The 20,963-nt window shown below is 38.9% G+C and overlaps 1 protein-coding gene across 9 annotated transcripts in view; it reads right to left on the minus strand.

Moving 5' to 3' along the window:
* Positions 1-20,963, minus strand: part of NEO1 (neogenin 1) — a 215,786-nt gene that overhangs the window by 59,313 nt on the left and 135,510 nt on the right. For all 9 annotated transcript variants that reach the window (XM_052807475.1, XM_052807474.1, XM_052807471.1 and 6 more), the window contains exons 6-7: positions 20,381-20,535; positions 19,412-19,532 (exon numbers count right to left, since the gene is read on the minus strand). In XM_052807475.1, coding sequence (XP_052663435.1) covers positions 19,412-19,532; positions 20,381-20,535 — 276 coding nt within the window. The remainder of the gene's footprint in view (positions 1-19,411; positions 19,533-20,380; positions 20,536-20,963) is intronic.

A 20,963-nucleotide genomic window follows, 5' to 3' on the forward strand; every position in this document is an offset into this window, starting at 1 on the left:
CAGATTTATCTTTTCAACCACTGCTGATACATCAGTTTTTCTGAGCTTGTGTTTTTCTAAGGGATCAAGAAAAAGTCCTTGTTCAATTGGGCATCACACAAAGGCTGTACAGTCGAGATATAGCACGTTGTCTTGAATAGCATTTTAAAGAAATCATTCAGCAAAACAGCTGACATAAAATGAATCACTCCTTAAACAGCGGCTCCACTGCAGTTCAGGGGCTGAGAGGGGGAGACCGAGGTTAAATAAATGTTGCTAAAAGGATACATTAGAACTGTTGCAATACAATTTAAATTCTGGATCAATAGACAAGGAAAGTCACTTGATTTATCTGTCTGCATCTAACGAGGTTGAAAGCTAATAAAAATAAGTTAAAAACAAAGCAAAATATTTCAAGCAGTCCTTTTTCTGCTTCACACAGTAATTTTTCTAATGCTTATGTAGTAACCTAGGCAACAGAAGGATGTCTAAACTACTGAACAAATACAGGTAACGTTCGACTACTGAAGCCCACTCACTGCAGGACACCCAGCAATCCACCAAGAGGGTGAGGAAGGCAGGAAAATGAGAAAGTAGGGTTTTCCTAGCCTTCCACTAAAAACATTTTTTACCTGTGGTACGTATACTTTATACAGGATTCCAACAAGTAGCATCGTGCATTTGTGCTGCCCAGGTGCAACACCAAAACTCGCAGCTAAGACAGCCGTAGCACAAAGCCCACTGACTCAGTGTCAGAGAAGATTTCTTCTCTCTCTCTCTCTGCAGACCCATGTTTTGCAAACCATAAGGTTCCCAGCTCGTTTTGCTGTGCAGAATGAAGACGTGGGGATACACATCTGGATTGCTAATTTCTCAAATCCCTTCTGTCAAGCTGCTCCTTTCGAGGGTTTCTTCTGGGCCGACATCACCTACTGCCACTATTTTATCCCAAGGTTCTGGGGAGCATGTGAATACCCACAAGGAGTTGGACTCAAACAAACAAATAACCATCGGTGAGTTCTATAACTTGAATCCTTCACTGGCAAAAGCAAAATGTTTAATTTCACCAACATTAGGCTGGTAAAGTCTAAAAGGCAAAGGCTACCGATGCCTATCAGTTTGCTACACTAATGTGGTACCCAGCTTTTAATCATGTAGGAAAAATGACCCCCACTGCTATTAGCGTAATTCACTGTGGTGAGATGACAAATGATTTGAATGTGTGTCTGTGGTGCTATTCTATCATCATCATTTCAGGATGCTGATGTGATCTTTTAAAAACAACTCTGTCAAACATGCCACACCTGAAAACTAGTAATTGAAATGCTCTACTTGTTAGCTAATTATTAGAAATATTTTCCACGTTGTTCAGCCCCTCTGGTTTAGATTTCCTTTTTCCTCCTTTTTTCCTCCTGCGGCACATTATTGGCGTATTCACAGCTCCCTCCTGCTTTGGGCAATAACATTCCAATTATACCATTGGATATACTACACAAAGGAAAGGTGGAATAGCAATGTTATTTGCTTCAGCTTTGCCGCTGTTATCTGAGTGACCTGGGACAAGTCCAATTCCCTCTGCTACCTCGTATGCATAACGAGTAAGCCACTGCTACAACCTACCTCATGAAGGTAGTATTAAGATGTATGAAATTAAGATGCGTGAACACTTTTAGAACTAGTTACTGGCCATATTTGGCCTATTCTTGGCCATATTTAACTGCTCACAAAGTCACAGTTACAGTGCCTGTCAAATGAGAGCATCATGGATTTCTGAACTGTGGTTGAGGCTGCATCTACAACGGAAGGCAGCAGGAGAGGCACCGGAGGGTGAACCAGCTGCTTCTGAGAGCCCAGCACCCATGTCATATGGACTCTATAGGTTTCACTTTGGACTAGCTCTTACCCTGAACACCCAACAGGGGCTGGAGTGCATCTTCTAGTTCAGTTTCATTCCAAAGACATCGAGATCCAAGACTACTCTGAGATGCAATTCAATGGGTGAGGAGCAGGCATGAGTGGGAAATTTCACGAGTGCTCTCCTGATGGAAATGGAAACTTTCATGTAGATGCACCCTCAGAGGAGACAGATAATGCAGCAAGTGGAGAACAAGACAGACCTGGCCAATGGGAACCAGTTATGGGGACAACCGAGGAACCTGGGGCATTAGAGAGTGGTTAATATATACTATTGCAGAAGAAAAGAAAGTCCTCTTTATAAGGACTTTAGAGGAGATATTATAGCTTTTAAATGTAAATAAATCTTTGATTTCATCAACAGAGACCTACAACAACTAAGAATAGCAAATTAGTATTTTGCCAAAAAAACTGTTGGAAAAAACATGACCTAGGACATTCAGATCTCTAACCACCTTTAATATTTATCTGTATACCGTAAGAAAAAAATGCATCTGAGGTACCAATACATTAACTTTGACTTGGGGTATTCAGATAAAACTGTTTACTCAATAAGGAATATTTTTCACTTAAATTGCTATTTAACTGGTTCCGGAAAGGTAATCAAGACTTTCAAACGTTTTTCTTACTTTTACGTAATGCACCATTTTCCTAAATTTGAGCTTTAGTATATGGTATCATTCCTCCTGCTTCGGAACAGGAGGATTAAACTTTGATCAAGAAGCTATGATACTTCAAAGCATCATAGTCTAAAACCATTGATTTTCTTCTGTACACTTTCCCTCATAGTATTAAAAAAATACAGCAGTAACTGGTTGCAGTGTAATAAGCATGAAATAAAGTTAGTAAGTCCACGCTATACAACTATCCTTTAAAATTTTACTTCCTCTCCTATTTTTTTCCCCTGTGTTTTTACTCGTATCAAATTGTCGTCCTTCTTCAAATGCTTAATTCATAAATTTATGACAGAAGGGACATCATCTTGTTATTCCTAGTAGTTCCCTGCAGGATACCATAATCAAAGAAAAACACATTAACTGGCCCTAATAAGTTCTTGTAGGACAAATAGCCACAGTGCTGAAGTCGGTACTTCATCTCAATAGATCAGTTGTAATAACTGAATTACTTCCTTCCCTTGGAAAAACTAATTAAAAGAAATCTATCAGACTCCTATTCTTCTACTAAGAGGTGCTTTCATGCAAAACTGAAAAAGTGAATAAGCAGACATGGAAAGAGGAGTGTATTAAACTAATTTCTGCTGTGTATAATGAACATACTTTTCTTGAATCTCCTGGATTTTATAATGACAACCACCAGCACCTCCATTTACCTGGTGCAAGACACAGATCTATGTCTGCTTGACATGACCATAAAAAGACAACAAAATTTAATATTTCAGAGAAAATTCAAAATTGTATCAATAGTTGTATACAAAATTGCACTCCACGAGATAACTTAAACTGCAGAACTTCCTGTGTGATTTTGCTATATAAGGAAATTTGTCAGAAAAGGAAAACACACAAGAACATTCAGACCCACGCCTACAAGAAAGCACAACTGTGGCCAGCTGGACATAAAGCCTACTAACCTTGAAATTACTTCTAGAATTAAAATGGCACAAACCATTCAGAAATGCAAAGCACATCTGCTGAGGAACTGACCCCCATAAAGGCTGCCTCATGCCTGCACGACTGTGTAACAGTGGTGTATTACAGATCAGGGACAACGGGCTCAGAAATTAAAATGTACAGAGTTTTTATGGTTTATATTGCAGTGTTTTATACATTACTTGCTGTGATTAACTGAAAATCCATTAGTAATGCTTACTGTTGTATAGAAAAGACATTTGGTACCCAAATAGACAGAAAAATAGTAGAATCTTTGATAATGGTATTTTTCCAGTAACTTTTCTTTCTTTCTTTCTTTTTTTTTAAACGACATGTTCACATGGCTACAGTATCTTAGTGTCTCGTTTCACCACTCTACTTGGCCAAAGAAACCTCCAAGTTGCCAGCAATTTTCAACCCTGGGCATTTTTCTCTATGCGCTTATATACTGGTCTTATTAAAGCCAACGCTTTTAACTTCTGTAGTATTTCAACTACTTTTGACTATAATACACAATCAATGACTGATGGCAAAATGAGGCAACATTGTCTGGAGTTTGTGTCTGCTGAACGGGAGAGATTCCCCTCTCCCACGTGCCCCTTGCATGTTGTAGAACTGGCTGTACTTACATATATACAAACATAAAGCCCTATACTGGCTTTATGGCCCAGACCCCAAAGCCAATTCGCCTCGTTAGTCCAGAAAAAAGAGCATGCAACTTTCCAGGCAGGCTACAAAAGAGGTGAAGGTATTGAAGGGGTATGACCGGCACCAGAACTGGTTCAACGGAGGTGGCAGAACTACAGACTTTCCCCTTGGGATATAAAGAGCCATTTAGATGGTCTCAGCTGCCCGCGAAACTGTTGCCTGAAACAAGGACGAGTTGAAGTGAGCTGCCCAAGGGGACGCAGACAACATCAAGCTGTGGGTGCAGTTGGAGGACGGAGCCGGGCTAAGAGGAGCACCCAGCTCCCACCAGAGCAACTCCCACTCCTGCCTTGGGAGGGGGGTATTGACTGACCTGAACTGATGGGGAAACCATTTCAAGGAGTTCAACCTGGACATAGTTATCCGCTTCTTTTCAGTACTATAAACCTTTTTGCTGCTTTATCATCCTGAATCAGCTAACTACTTTTTCACACAAGTATTTCCCTAGATCACCTCAAAGAAGGAAGAGGGCTGAGGACGAGAACCTGACACTGCTCTCTGAATCAACTTTGTCTCTAGCAGACTTAAAAAACCAAATGCAATCCCCCATCCTGAGGAACAGATCCTCCCCCAAACAAAAGCATTAAATGAAATGGAGACGCTTGCTTACTTATTTCTCTATGCTGACATTTTTTGCCTAAAGCAGGCAGGCAAAATGCTTTTTTTTTTTTTTAATTTTAAATTGCCTTAGCTTAATTTACATTACCACTGGGAATGAGAACTGTTATTTACTCTTCACTCCATGCATACTACTTGCAAAAAGCCCACCAAAAATACGTAACAAGCAAATTCCTAAATACTCCTCACTGATTATGATTTTTAAGCATTCATTTGGTTCTATATTCTAATGTAAAATGGACACTGATGGGCACTGAATAGATTATGACTATATAAATACACTGATAAACACGTTCTGACCATGAGCCTGTTTTTCAAAGGAAGTCATAAAATCCATTCTGATAACACTCCTCCCATTTTCATTTCATGATTAAATGCTTTGGTGTAGAGGAAACAATTTGATCTTTTCCTTTCTCATAAAACAACTACTAAAAAGGCGTGACAGACCTTATTGACGCATTACACACAGCAGTGAGTCCGCAGAGGAAGGCAGCCTCTCCTATAGACCTAAGCAGGAGCCCCACAGTTCAGATCAGATACCAGTGTTTCAGGGGAGGATGTAAAGAAAAAAAACCCTGCATGCATTTGGATCATGAGACTCACACTATAAAAAAGAAGGAAAAAAGCCAAACATATCTCTACCTGTCCACAAGGAGTTTAAAGCTAACTACTTTTAAACAGATTTTGTTATTGGAAAGAAATTCGAACCATAACTACATATTGCAAAATGATGGACATAACCTTAAAATCCTGTAGTGAATTTCATTTTTTTAAAAAGATTTAAGTTTTTTTTTAAATGGCCACTCCTTGAAAAAAGAGAGTCAAAAACCCTAAACAAAACACACATATAGAACCCAAGGCAGTAAAAATGCATGTAAAGGCACCAAAAGAACCCTGTACAGGTTGTCCTCTTAATGTAAATATTCATAAGTTGAACCCTTATGCAGGATAAAAATCCCTCAAGAACAGCAGAGCCTGCAACAATATGTTGTAATTTGACTTTAATAATAACAGGAGAGCAATAATTTTATTTCAAAAGCAAACGTGCTACATTTGAGCAAAGCTCTTTATGGATAGTTACTAATAAAAATACTGTGTATTTTTGGAAAGTGTTAGTTCTTACAGGATGTGGAGCCATTTGCATATTTGAAGAGTTAGGCAAGATTGCTCCCTCAGTCTAAAGTTTCACTGGGACTCTGCCAATAACTCATTTTATCACCTTGAACAAATCACCGTGCCTTCATTTCCAATCTCACCTTTCGTGGTTTTTGCAGTGTTTCTCAGTTTTCACCCACTGTTTGTGTACCCAAGGTAACAGGGCCACGCGTGCTGTCAATTCTGTAAACACTACAAATAATTAACATTAACAATTTCAACCAGCCAGGTTTAGGACTAAATCACCGCTTTGATTGCAGAGCAGTACCAATACACCGGCAGCATGACCAAACCACACTACTGGACTATTTAAGGATGTATTTTCAAAGAAACACCACAAGGTAATTGCTCCCTTTCTCTCTTTTCTCAGTAACAGCCTAAACTGAAATAAATAACCCACCCTCAAGCTGCAGTTGTTCATCTACCAGGTGCAATTCCTGCCACTGTTCAATGCTGCTTCTTATAGATAACTTTGATAACCCTTGATTTTAAACTGGAATATTTTATTTAAATGACCATAACACTCCTCAGAGTTTCCTCTGGATAAAATGTGCACCTTCTCATTTAGGATATCTGCAGCTGATGTGTGTCAATCCAGAGCTGGCTACAACACACACAGGATTCATCTGAATGTTGGCCTACATGGTCTTCTCCGAGAAATAACTGGGAAGTAAAAGAATTTCCCTCAGTTTGGGATCTGCTGACACTTCAAGCAACTCCACAGCAACAACTGTGGCAAGCTCAAGTTGCAACAGATGAGACTGAACGAGCTGTTTTGTATGTCAAAATTGTACTCATTTCTGCTAATGTCTTCATCAAACATCTACTTATTTAACTACTTGTTTGTTTTACATATCTAGCGTACTCTACTTTTCATTCATTTAGGTTGATATGTACAATTTTTTATTTTCTTTTAAGGGAGAGAAGATACCAAGCAAACCCCACCTTTCCTCTTTTAGCCTATAACCATGTATAGAGCAATACAATTAGATGTGGTATTGGGTTTTTATATTCATTTCCAGTGGACTTCTCTGTTAAAGACCATATGTATCTGCTCCTTGCTTACCACTTACAGGCTACCTCAGACCCACCGTTTTTATAGAAACTAGATGAAGTATCAGGATGTTTGGGCAGTCATATAAAGGACACAAAACCCAATCTTAGGAACTCTTAAGATTTTTTTAAAGAGCCAGGTAATGTTGTTTTGCTTCTTCATATTTCTAATTCTAACAGAAATAGTAAACCCCATCAGCGTTTTTAAAATGTAACTTCTTTCACTAGCACAGAGGCTTGGGAATTTGGTATGCACATCACAGCACACAAGAATGTGAGGTTATTTCCCAAACGTACATGATGGAGTCTATGAAACGTGGATTACTCTGGTCATTGACCACTGTTAAAAACTCCTGACCAAGGAGATTAAAAAGCAGTTATATGTAAAATGGTGCTGAAGAAGAGAAGAGAGGACACTGACTCTAGTCCCAAGGTGAAACGTCCATTGCTGAGACACAGTAGCCCCTATTAGCTCTGTGACTTGGGCTCAGATAAGCAGACCCACGTACGACTTTCCTCCTTCTCCTTTAGCACCTTCAGTTATAATGTGTCACAGGAAAACCATGCAGAATCCATTTGTCTTTTAAAGACTTTGGCTCCACAATTATTAGTTTCTTTGGGGGTGGGTGGAAGAGAGGCAGTAGGAGAGGGGAAACAATCAAGAAAATGAGAAAAGACCACACCAGGATATTTCTAATGCAGTGAGAACAGTGACAATTTGCAGTTAGTTTCAATACTGAAATTAGGCGAATTTGAATGCACATTACTAAAAAAGAGTTTTAGATTTATTTATTTATTTGATTTATTTGGTTTCCTATTGGTATAAAATCCATAAACCTATTTAGGTTATCTTATCAAGACTGCTGGAAAAATACTTGACATCAGAAGTAAAAGAACGTTCTCCTCAATTCAGATATTCAATTGTACAAATCCTATTACATATGCAACCAAACTGTAAACCAATCCTTCTTTTTATCCAAATGGCATTCAGCTGTCTCTGACATTACTGTATAATTTAGCAACTTTGAAATATAAGCAACCAATTAAGACCATATCCACATGCTTGTTCCCCCCTCTGGTGCGAGACTGACAAAATCTGATATTTTCCTTTACAAAATGAGGCTAGGATCAATTACAAATTAAGGCTACTTCTGTCAATCTTCACAATCCTGTTTATGAATAATAAAGGCAGAGGAAATGCCTTTGGTAGTCGTGAGAGGTATCAAGCTAAAGCTAATCCTGCCACTATATTCTTCATCTAAACAAGAAACAAAAAACCCCACTAAAAACAAACACCCATCATGATACAATGAATGTATCCCACACAGTTGATGTTCCTCACCCCTATTATTTTTATCTTCACCTATAACTAGAAGCCATATATAGGCAGAGGAACAATTAACCATCACTTAACAACGGTAGCTGGTCACACTGAATGTACTTGTGTTTGCTCAATACCGTTTCAGAGCCGCAAAGCTTTGGTTCCTGGTAATAACCATTGCCAACAATACATTATCTAGTGAGGCAGCAGCCAAGCTGCCAGAAACAACAATTACATAAAATATAAGAGGATAAACAGCAAACTAAATTGGTGGATTTGGTAAGTGATATTACAGTAAGTGTATTTGCTTTTATTAGCCTTTCTGGTGGCAAAGAGACTTTTATTGGACCGAGAAACTCCATTGGGAATTCAGGATAACCCAGAAGAGATGATATAAAACAGGGACTCAAAGCCTTTGAGCCTGTTTCACAGTTGTCATACAGTGTATACACATCCTAGTTCACTCCACTTTTGCTGTGGTACAATAAATATAGAATAAATACAGGTGAAGGATAGAAAACCTGTATTAATATGTGTTGAATGTTTCTCAAAATACCTCGAAGCTTTTTGCTCCTACACATTCTTCTTCTGCCTCCACCTAACATTCCTTACGTATTGTTCCTCTTTACAATATGACATATAATTTCTTTAAACACAAGTACCTTTTAACCATTAATTTTACTCATGAAAACCAAAATTAAACAGGTGACACAGTCCAAGTGTTTCAAAGCATAACTGCGTAAGTAGCAATCACTGTAACCCATATTTGCGCTGAGCAGACTTAAATTTAAGTCATGGTGCACACAATCTGATACGAATACCTTCATGAGGTTTCAAATTTCTTTGCCAAGCCAACTGTAAATACAGTCATAAAACAAGAAATGAAAACTAATAAGCACAATCAAAGCATCCTATAAATTTTGTTATGCCTTCCTGCAATTCACTGCACACTGGCAAACATTAATCTATTACTAATTTAATCTAAATTAGAGCAATTATTTAAAGCGCATGCCAACTTTAAACATGAATAGCGTATTGAACGCAGAATATGAGAACTGTTTAGCTCCCAATTTCATGAAGTTAAAATTCAAGAAGTTTGAGATCTAGTGTGGTTTATTTTAATCAGTTCGACTTCTCAATAAGACTATATATAAACAGGGGCCATAAAGAGGGAATAAATAAAGGCCATTTTTTAAACAGGGATTGAGTCAAGAAATGAAACTAACTGAATTAAAACAGCTTTCTGGCAATTTTGAACATACATGCAGCCATGAGAAACACAAATGCTGACTTTCATTGAGGAATAACAGCTAGGTAATGTAAATTAAAATCAAAATTAAATGAAAAAAAAGTCTTTCGGCATTAAAGGGGAGAACATACTGTTGTGTTTACAGAAAATTAGCAATGAGTGTACACAACCAGTAACAAAATATTCTCAGAGTTTGGCTTTGGTTTTACAAAACCCTGTTTGAAGTCAGTTTGTGATTTCAGATGCTGTTTATGTTCCTAAACCACAACTTTCAAAATGAGACTTACAAGCTGTTCATCTGTCATTCCTATGAAGCCATTTTGATATTATAAGACAGTGATTGAGGCAGCAAGTTTGGAAAAGCTTTCGCCTACATAACACAAGCACTGTCATTATTTTTTCAAAACTTCATTATGCCATCAGTATTGAGGTCATATTTGTTCCTTTTGTTGCTTTTAAAGTTTTTTGCAGAATTGTAGTATCTACAGCATCCTAGAACTTTCATTTAAAAAGACGAGTACTTATGCATGCAAATCTTTTTACACATGTGAATCTGTGTGCACACAGAAGAGCAGAAAGCTTATGTGCACGTACAGCGGTGAATGAGGAAATTACTTGGATTTTATAATACAATAGCTGCTCCAAATAGCCAAACAATGGCATATATCATATAGAAGATATTTGGCTCAAATATCACAGTCCCATAACCTTCAGTATTATTCTAAATTTGTGAAACAGTTTTGACAAACTGTGACAAACACTGTATGAATACCGTGTTTTCATATGGCAACTGGTTGCTTACATTAAACAAAGTCTTAAGTCTGCTGAGTGAAAAAACCACGTGGATATATGTTGATATATGACAGACAAAAGCGGGGCGATTTCTCAAAGGAAGAGGAAATTCCCGTGCTAGTCTTGTCTCTAAAGATACTCATCGCAGTGGATTTTCCATCCTCCTACTTTTGGATCTTCTCCCCATATGAGACCAGATGGGATCTCTCACATCCCACCAGGTTTTCAATCCTAGCAGAGTTGAGTACCCTTTGCACAGACCTGCTGTCAGGTTCATTACTATTTCCTGCTCCCCTGAGATCCATGATTCATTTCTTTCAAGTACTTTTTCCTTTTTACAGAAAGTTTGAATTCTTGGCTGCAAGGGTTTGCAGCCTTACTATTCAGTTTTACTCTACACTTCTTCTCTGGTGGACCCTAAGACTTCTGAAAGCCACTCACATAAACCACAGGGACCTCTTCCAATTTTCCTTGCATTAAGACACAAAATTGCATAAGACAGAAAGAACACAAAGACACTTCGGTTTGAGTGAAGAAATAGAACAGTCTTCAGGAGGAATACCCAACAGAGTCCTTCTCTTTTAGTCAATGAACTTTTTTTCATCTTGCTCTGACATTTCATCCACAATACCCTGCATATTTTTCAAGGACTTCTATAGTCTCCAGGAATTGAATAGATTGAGAAAATATTTGCTGTATTACCTTGACAACAACACTAAATGTTCTTGACTCACAGTATGTGGCTGCATACAAAATACTCTAAAAAATTACCTCTATAAGATGTGAGAGAGTGTGAGAAGTTACATTTGATATCTGTGAAATCATCCAAAATAGGTCCTGAAGTAACATTCGAGTTGTCTGTCTCTGGGCTTGAACCAGACAAGGGTAGAAGTTAAATTTATGTAAATTTTTACATATGGAAAATACCCAAAAGTGCAACAGAGTTTTTCAAATCAGAGCACAGGCTTGTTAGTGCCAACTTTTGGATTTCTTTCAGTAGAAGCCAAAACTTGTCAAAAAGAACTTGTATTTCCCTCCTACAACAGAATAATGGAACTTACAGATATGGAAAACAGACTATTTCATGTATCTTGATTTAAATAAGGCTTTTGACATTGCCTCGCATGAAATTTTCAAAAGCAAGCAAAGATCTTCCAGATAAGGCTACTACAAAAGTGGATTCATAACTGGCTGAAAAAATCACAAGCAGAATAGTTCTCAGTGCTTCAGTGTCAGAAGGAAAGGTGATACTGAACTGGGGTATACAGGAGGGGATGCCCAGTTCCATATGACTCAATATATTTTTTTAACAATCCAGATGGAGCAGAGGAAAGGCTTGTTAAGGTTTAAACGAATGCAAAGTCAGGAGGGCTGCAAGCGCACCAAAGGGCGCATTTAGAATTTCAGAGCATGTTGTCAAAGTGGAGAAACAGCCTGAAATAAGCAAAGGTTCGACACTCTACAAGTTAAGCAAACAGGGTCCAAGGTTTGACTAAGAAGAAGTGGGAAATCCAACTATAGCTAGGAATTTTTTTGATTGGAGCCAGTTTAGGGGAGCTGAAATAGCTTCTAAGAGTGGATTCTGATCCACTGAAACCTCCGAGTCTGTGTCAGCCTGAAGTAACCACAAACAACCGAATACCACTTGCGGTATAGAAATGCCAGTTTTTCAGCACAATCTTAGCTGAAATGTGTTGACTCCAGAAAACTTTGATCAGACTTCTGATGTTCTCCACCCTGCTGGTCAGGGAAGCTCCAGGAGTCCTGTCCACCTCATTTCACTGCTATCAGGCTTGTGATAGCTCATGGCCAAACTCTGGCAGAGAAGTATCAACATAAACCAAAATTATCCATGCAGCAATGGTCCTGGACAAAATTCAATTACACAAAGAAAGCACCAATTTACGTCAATAAGTGATGTCTTTAAAACTCTCTCAGAATTAGGATTCACCTAATGCAATTCAGTGGAGGAATTAATATCATACAGTGCAACTGAAGTCATGTTATACTTTAATCAAATCTGGTTTGTACTGTCAAACTGCCACCAATACCAGACATTTATGTTTCTCCTAAGGAGATCAGCAGGGAAATACATACCACAAAATTGTCATAATTTGACTGTTACATTAAGACTATACACAAAGAGATAAATGGGGTCCATTCACACCTCTCAGATTGAGTCTTTCTGAATTGTACAATACTACTAGTTAGGAGGGATCTCAGGAGCTCATCTATGCGAACTCTCACTTGAGCAGAGCTACCTTTGACCAGGTTGCTCAGGGCCTTGTCTAGGTGTGTCTTGAGGATCTCCAAGAACAGAGATTTCACAGCCTCCCTGGGCAACCTGCTCCAACTGCAACCACCCTCACTGTGAAACTGTTTTCTCTTATCTGATCAGAAATTCCCTTTTTGTAGTCTTTTACTGTTACCTCCATCTGCTCTATGCCCTCCATCAGCTGGTTGAGCAGTAAGATGTCGTTAGGCTTCCACTTGTCAGGATTAATCAAACTCATTTCTCTCAGAGTCATAGTATATATCAGTACATCACATGCTCCAGCTCCCTAATTACCTTGGTAGGTCTCCAGTGGGGCTCCACTATGCCAATGTCTGTCTTGTGTTGGGAAGCTTAAAACTGTCCTAATATGGTCTCACAAGTGCCAAGCAGGGGGAAACAATTACATCCCTTGACCTCCTGCCTATCCCACCAAGTCCTTTTCTGCAAAGCTGCTTTCTTTGGTGGCAGCCAGCCTCTGCCACTGTATGGAGTCACTCTGGCTCCGATGCAGGACTGCACATTTGCTAGTGGTGAACTCTGAGGTTCCCTCCAGCCCACTTCTCCAGTCTGTCAGGTCTCTTTCTGCCAGTGTATTTGCTGCTCCTCCCAGTCTGGTGTAACCTGCAGACCTGCTACACGTGCTCTCTGTCCCATCATCCAGGTCACTGAAGAAGATACAAAACCCTCTCTGGCCCAGAAATCAAGCCCTGGGTAACGCCACTCATTTCCTGGGCTGCCGGTTAGTTTTCACCCCATTCACCACAACGCTGGGACTCTGCTGGGCCAGCCAGCTCTCCCCACACCCCACCATCCACCCATCAAGTCTGTATTTCACCAGTTAAGGTTCAGGGATACTACTGGAGATGGTGTCAAAGGCCTTGCTAAAGGCGAAGTAAACAATATTCACTTCTCTCCTCTTGACCACAGGGCCAACCATTTAATCTTAGAAGGCTACTGGGATAGTTGAGCACAATTTGCCCTTGGTAAATCCATGCTGGATTTTCCCAGTCATCATTCTCTTTCATGTACCCATACCATGGCTTCCAGTGGGATTTGCTCCGTAACCTTCCCTGAAATGGTTCCAGCTCCAGCTGAGCTTTGTCTTTGCTAGTTCCATCCTCGCACATCCAGGCAACATCCCTCACTTTTCTGCCTTTACTTCCAAATTCTACGTACTTTCTTTTTGTGTTTGAGCCCAGTTAGGAGCTCCTTCTTTATCCCTACTGGTCTCCTGGACACGCATGCTCCAATTCCTGCACTTTGGAACAGACCATTCTTATGCTTTGAGAAGACTGTCCTTCAGGATCAAATGGTTTGCCTCTCACCCATTAACACAATCTCCCATGGGAACCTGCCAAAAAGATCCCTGAACAAGTCAAAAATCTCCTGCCTTGAAGTTCAAGGCTGTAATTCTGCTATTTTTTCTGCTCAATTCTCTTAGGAGCCTAAATTGAAGCACCTCATCATCACTGCTGCCAAGGCTGCCCTGACCATTATATCTCTGATCAGTCCTTTTTTGTTCTTGAACAGCAGGTCCAATACACCACCTCCACTAGTCATCCAGTCAGACACAGATAACCCGTGTCAAGAAACTCCCTTCAGCCTACTCCAAAAACTCCCTGTATCACCTGCTACACCACCAAGTTGCCATTCCAACACATACCAGGTGGTTAAAAACCCCACAAATACCAGGGCCTGCAATTTCCAGTTGTGTAAAGAAAGCTTCATCTACTTCTTCCCCTTGATTAGCTGGTCTTTAGTAGACACACGCAACAGTGTTGTCCTTCCATTCTCTGATCCTCATGCATAAGCTCTTGGCTGGCTCATCACCCTCTCCAAGGTAAAGCTACATAAATTCGAGTCACCCCTCTGCACGCAGCGTGACCCTCTTCCTTGCTTCCCTGCCCCATCCTTCTGAAAGAGCCTGTATCCACCCCTTGGAGCCACCCTGAGATGCCTTGGCAATCCCAAAGGCCTCACAGCTCTGCAACTACATGGCAGGCTTCTAATTCCTCCTCCTTGTCTCCCATGCTGGTGATATTAATTCACCCGGAGGGTATCCTTGCTTGGATATGTACTATTTCTCATGAAAAATTTAAGTTTAAAGAAATGGATAGTTCCACTACAAAAATCCTGGCATGGTGTACTACTGGACACCAGCAGCATATTCAATTCATTCACTTGAAGATCTCACTCCTATACAACTCACAAATACAGCACAGAATGGCAAACTAACTTTCGCGGTATAAAAGTACAAAAATCACGCAGCACACTACACTTACTTTGGAATTTTGAAGGGATACAGTGCATCTCAAATAATGTTTTGAAATTGTTCTCTAAATAACGTGGCATATTTGTTTACAGTCTATGATTTTTCTTTATACAGCATTCAAGAATCACTCCTTTTTTTTTGGTGCCTGAGTACTTGTCAAATGCCTATCACATAGGGGTGATAGGGAACCATCTGCCTCCCTCCCCCAAAGGCACCTCCTTTTACTTATTACCACCTGTTCTTTTTTCAGTGCCCAAATGGCAATTCTGAGCAATGCCAGATACACGGGAAAAGGCCAGGTTACAGGTCCTGGCTGAAATTTTTAGTCTTGTCGCTAGCATTTAACCTCCACAAAGAAAACCCAAATGTATCCATTATTGAGGTTTTCACAGACCACACAAAATAATGCCGTAAAAATGATGACAAGAAATAGCTTTGTTATAATTAAGCAAGCATAGTAGTATATCTGATCCATAATTGAGACAGTCAGAGGCTGACCAATCAGGATCAAATTTTAAGTAAAAAAGGCTGGTTTTGTGTAAAGAAGGAGGGGGAGAGATTTGAGGTTGCTGAGAAAGTAATTCCTAAGGCACAGCTAAGGTTCTTCCCTCTCACTGGGATATGCAGGAATCCTCTGTGGTGCCATTTGCAGGTTATAAGAGAAGACCACCTATTTCTTAATCAGCGAGGCAGAGAGGAGCATCGAGCCTGTCAAACACTGGCAGAGGGCAAGTGCAGACAAACGTGGTAATTGAGGTACTTCCCTTTCTTTAGGTAGTTCTTAAAGTCTCCCTAAAAGGCAGACTAGGCAGCAGAGCCACAACTCCAGTGAAATTCCCAAAGGTACTCACCCTTCAGGGGAAGGCCAGTATCTGAGAAAGAAGGACAAAATTTCAAATCTCAAAGTATTTGGAAAGCAGATGGGATGCTTTTCAACTCTCTTGCAGAATTCTCCACTTGAAGTTAAGTACGAAGGATACTGGTAGGAGAAGAGTATTTAACTTGGACCGTTTACCTGAATCCTACTCCCTCTCCTCCCCCTTTTAACCTTTCCAACTATGAACTGTTGTCCTAAAAATCTCTTCTCTCAATGCCACAATTCTTCCATATATCCCAGAAAAAGCAAAAGCTGTGGACTCTGTAGAGCCAATCCATTTCCAAGTAGAGTCTTCTTTTCTAAATTTATTAACAGAGAATTACAGAATTTTAAAATAAAACAGCCACTCCAATAAGCCTTCAAATTACTCTTTTTTAGCCAGTCAGTTCTTTAACATTTTCCACAAATAACTTCCGTATACACTGCCAGCTTTTCAGAATTCACCCCAAATACAAAAAAGACCAAGCCAAAAGAAACTTATATCTGATCAACAATTATATTAAGCTTATTCTAGCAGATAAGAGTCTGCACATATACTGGTCTGTGTGGCTATGCACAACATACACTCACACATATTAATGTACTGAAACTGTCACTGTGCAGAAAATAAGGTGAATCACCAAAAATACTACCACCTGCAAAGTCAGACATCTATGTCCAAATACAGAAAACCTTTTGTTGTAGCAGATAATCACATTGTATATTTTACGCCTATTGTATTCAAAAATTCTGCTACCTTCCAAGACTGAAGGAAATACAGATGCAGTATTTTTACTTTCAGACCACTCAGAAATCCTTACAGTACACCTCAATAAAGCTATGAATAAAGCTATGGATAAAGCAGCCATGTTCTAGGCAGCAAAACCCAACACGTTGGAAGATTCCATATGAAGGGTTTAGACCAAAACAAGTTAATATACAGAAGAGCCAACTAAGTTCTGATATAATATGCAAAGTGCAAACAGTTTTATTGGTTTATTTCTATTTAACCTTTCTCAGCATACCTCCCTCAAACTTTGAGTAACTCTGCCTTTTCCAGCTACTCAAACTCACCTCTGATGGCAGCAAACTACCCCCTTCCTTGTTGTCAATTATACCACAGTCAATACCGTAGTCCATTTATAGAGCCCACACAATAGTCTTGGTCCATTTCTTCAACACTGGCCCATAGAGAATGCACACCGCCTCTCCGAGAAATTCCATAAGGCTTTTACTTTCTAATTTAAATTTAATTTATTAAAGATCAATTTGATATGATAAGCAAAAGGGCTAATGGGAAATAGTTTCTATATAGCCGGATGTTTGCCAATTCCATTTAGGAAGGAGAAAACAGAGAACAGCAAGGGAAGGGACACACTGCTAATTGGGAAGAACTTTGATGAGCACTTAATCAACATTTTTTTCACTGAAATTACTTTTCAAATTGGCAAAGTAGGTATTTCTCATCATCAGGTATGAAATGGGAAAAAAAACCAGCTTTCTGAATTAATGATCTAAGTGTTCAGAATAGGTTTTGCTCAAATTAGTGTTTTTTAATTTTCATACCAAGATAGCTGTGGTGAAAGAACTACTATATATGATACCTTTACCCTCTTTCCCTGAATATTGTTTCCTTCTTCGCTGTTCATATATTGCGAGAAGGTATTAAAATATAAGATATCTGTATTTTCTTCAACCGTGTATACCAGTTTTCATATATCACAACTAAGACACAGCACATTAATTCCTAATTGCACTACTTGTTATCCCACTACTCAACCACAAAAAAAAAACCCAAATGTACTTTCAGTGATGTACCATGTGGTTATCTCTACTGTTGGAAAACCACAACTAAAATGCATCAGTGTTACACAGGGAGTGCATTGTTAAAAACACTGCAGGCCATGTAACAGAATGATACGACTTCGGGGGTGTATCTTTACACCCGAAATGAGACTCCATCAACACTGCATCCATAATCCTTTGGCAGCATGCAAAAGAAAAAGGACAGCATTATAAGGCAAAGTCCTTTGGTATAACAGGACAGGTTGCCAGCGTAGAACAGGAAGGAGAAACCACTGGGCAAACAACAGGGGAGGGAAAGGAAGAAGAGTGAGACCACAGGAACTAAAATAATAACAGTAATAGTAATTTATAAACCACTACTGGGAACTGGGTGAAAGTACAGACTTGGGCAAGGCTTCAAAACCCAAGTACATTAATTATTCATTATTTTTCAAATGTGGAAAATACGGAATAATGCTTCTGCTTGAAAGATTTGGAAACTACTCAGGTGATTCATGCATATAGCAGAAATAAAATTACTTTTAATAATTTTTATGGCAACCTGATGACAGTAGGCCATTGCTGGATCCAGATGCCTAACATTACTCAGAGGTTGAAATCCCATGGCTCTATAGTATTAAAGCTACTGAATCCAGTAGAGGGCACCTTTCCTTCCCCAAATCATTGTGGAAAGTACATGCATCTCTTCAGCTAGCAATGAAACATACCCATATCCAAACGAGAATTCAGAAGAAGTTATAAGTGCACAACTACTCCACAAAACAATCAAAAAAGAAAATCTCTCTTTATGGCACGCTTGTAACAGTTTACTCTCTGTACGTTGAACACCAAAACCAGACCTAGCAAATTCACATCTGTTAAAATTGCAAGTGTGAAGTTACATCATGCCTCTGACCATACATAAGACTGTTTCTCCTAAATCCTTTCCATCCAAACAAAAAAAAAAAAAAAAAAAAAAAAAAATTTGAAACAATGCTTCAAAAAGACAGGCAACACAAAAGGCCCCAAAAGTATAGAATTAGTATTTTCATTAGTATTTTCTTGTCTGACTTGTCTCTCCCCTCATCCCTCTTACTATGGTTTTCTTCCCTTGTGCTCTTAGAAATTATTTTTAAGAACTGTATGACCTGAAAGAGGAAAACAAGCTGATGCCTTAGCAACCATATTTGTACTATCTTTTTTTATGGAAGATAGTAGGTCTTTAATCATAACAGCAATTATTTTCTTTTTACATCCAAAATATGCAATGCGGGATATTGCAAGAAGGTGAGTACTGTTAGTAATTCCACTGACTGGAGCAAAATAACAAACATTTATCTTCAACTGCAGCTGTAACTCAAAAAAATTTTTGCAGTTGCAGTTTGCAGAAATGACAAAGCTTACTACTTTTTAAACTAATAGCACAAAAAAAAGCTTCTGACACTGGAATGACTTCAGTGTAAAATACTTCATTGGTGGTGTGCTCTGTAAGTGCTTACTTTTCACTTGTGTAATTTCAGCGATTGTTTTCATTTCAGCTATCCTGTTACTTTTTTAAAAATCTCAGCATGCAACAGTATTTCAGATTTCCGGCTACAGTTTATTATTGCACTAAATATTTTCTACGTGTTTTACAAAATATAAGGTGAATCCTTAATTTCTCCTAAGTAACTTCAAGTGTACAGAAGACAACACTGAACCACTCATATGATTTTAAAAAAACATCCTACTCTAGCTGAGTTATAGATATAACGCATCATCTGGAAATGGTCCCTTGAAATTGTTCCTCCCCATCTTTTGGCACTGTATTGTCACAGTTTATCTTACCAAGGTCAAGTATTATCAGCTGGGCTCCAGCCTGTGCATTTCCAACATCATTTTCTGCAATGCACTGATAGAATCCTTCATCTGATTTCACCAGACCCAAAACTTGCAGATTATGTTCTTTCTGAAGAGTAAAGGAAAAACGCAACACTTAAAAACGGATTGCAATTGGAAAAACAATGGTGGTGTTATGGCACATTACTACGACAGGAGAAACTTCTGAACAGTAACATGGAAAAGTGTATTCGGAGTTCATGTCAGATTTCATCTCTCTTGCACTGAATCCTCAAATTATACAGCATCAAAAAGCAGCACAAACTCTTACTAATGGCTATCATTTTCTAACATCACATATCAGTGGCAAGTCATAACATTTCCACGGCCATTTTTATGATATTTTAAGCATTGAATATAGCCTCATAGCTCACTGTTACAATCCTGCAACCTCAGGTATACCCAATTATACAACCATTAAGTTCTCAACTATGCCTCACTAATGACTTTCACTGCATCTAAAATTTCCCTCTAGAAGTACCAGTGTGCCAGGACTCACAATCCACAACTCAGTTACATTTATATTTAAACTCCTGTTTGAAATTGTAATTTTCATTGATCACAGATGACTGCAGAAAACACAGTCAGTCAGTGTTCATGGCAAGCTTCCACTTTAACACGTTCAGCCAACAAAGTGTGTTTTGTCATTGTGTGTGCGTCTGTCTCTCATGGAAAGTCTAAGCTATAAAGAAATCAACTCATACAATATAAGCAACATGTCTTAGGGGTTCAGTAAAACAACTGAATTACAGAGCATTGAAGGTTTCAAGAAACCGTTTCTCTTCCAGGCCCCAAACATCAATAGCACAAAAATAGGAAGCTGGTCCTGTAAAAGAACCTAGCTTCCATGCATATGTATTAGAGGACTAACAGACAGGTCAACAGCTTAAAAATCTGCAAAATGGACAATATACTTACAACAATTTTGAAATAGTCACTTGGGATCACCATGTCTCCATTCTTGACCCATTTCACAGTTGGAGTAGGTTTTCCAGTCACTTCACACTCAAACACAATGTCCATGGATTCATGAGCATAAATATTTGCAGGGCGCTTCAGAAATTCAGGAGGAACTTCAAATAAAATGGAAGAAAGACAAAAGACGGTATTAGCATCCACAAAAATACATCAGTTGTGCTCATACTCAAAACTACAGTAAGACTCAACAGATAAAAAGATGGCTTCAGGGACTCTAGCACAAACAGTAGCAAAGTTGGCAGCAATTTTCAGATCAGGGTTTGATAGAAGCTGATACAAGCTCTGTTTTACTTCAAAATTACATTTGGGCCAGTTAAACAGCCAGCCATTTTAATTTGAAATGACCTCTTGAGAATACATGAAAGAAGAAATTGAACCAAGATGTATAAAGTGTAAAGTTAAAAAGTATTTCAAAATCAAGAGACATAGATGCCGTTTGGAAAAACATATTTCCGTGGTTGAAAAATACACTGCAGTCTCTTATCTGCCATAGGCATGTTGCTGCATGCTCAAGAGACCACGG

The sequence above is a fragment of the Harpia harpyja genome, chromosome 14, assembly GCF_026419915.1.
Source record: "Harpia harpyja isolate bHarHar1 chromosome 14, bHarHar1 primary haplotype, whole genome shotgun sequence".
In the NCBI taxonomy this organism is placed as follows: domain Eukaryota; kingdom Metazoa; phylum Chordata; class Aves; order Accipitriformes; family Accipitridae; genus Harpia; species Harpia harpyja.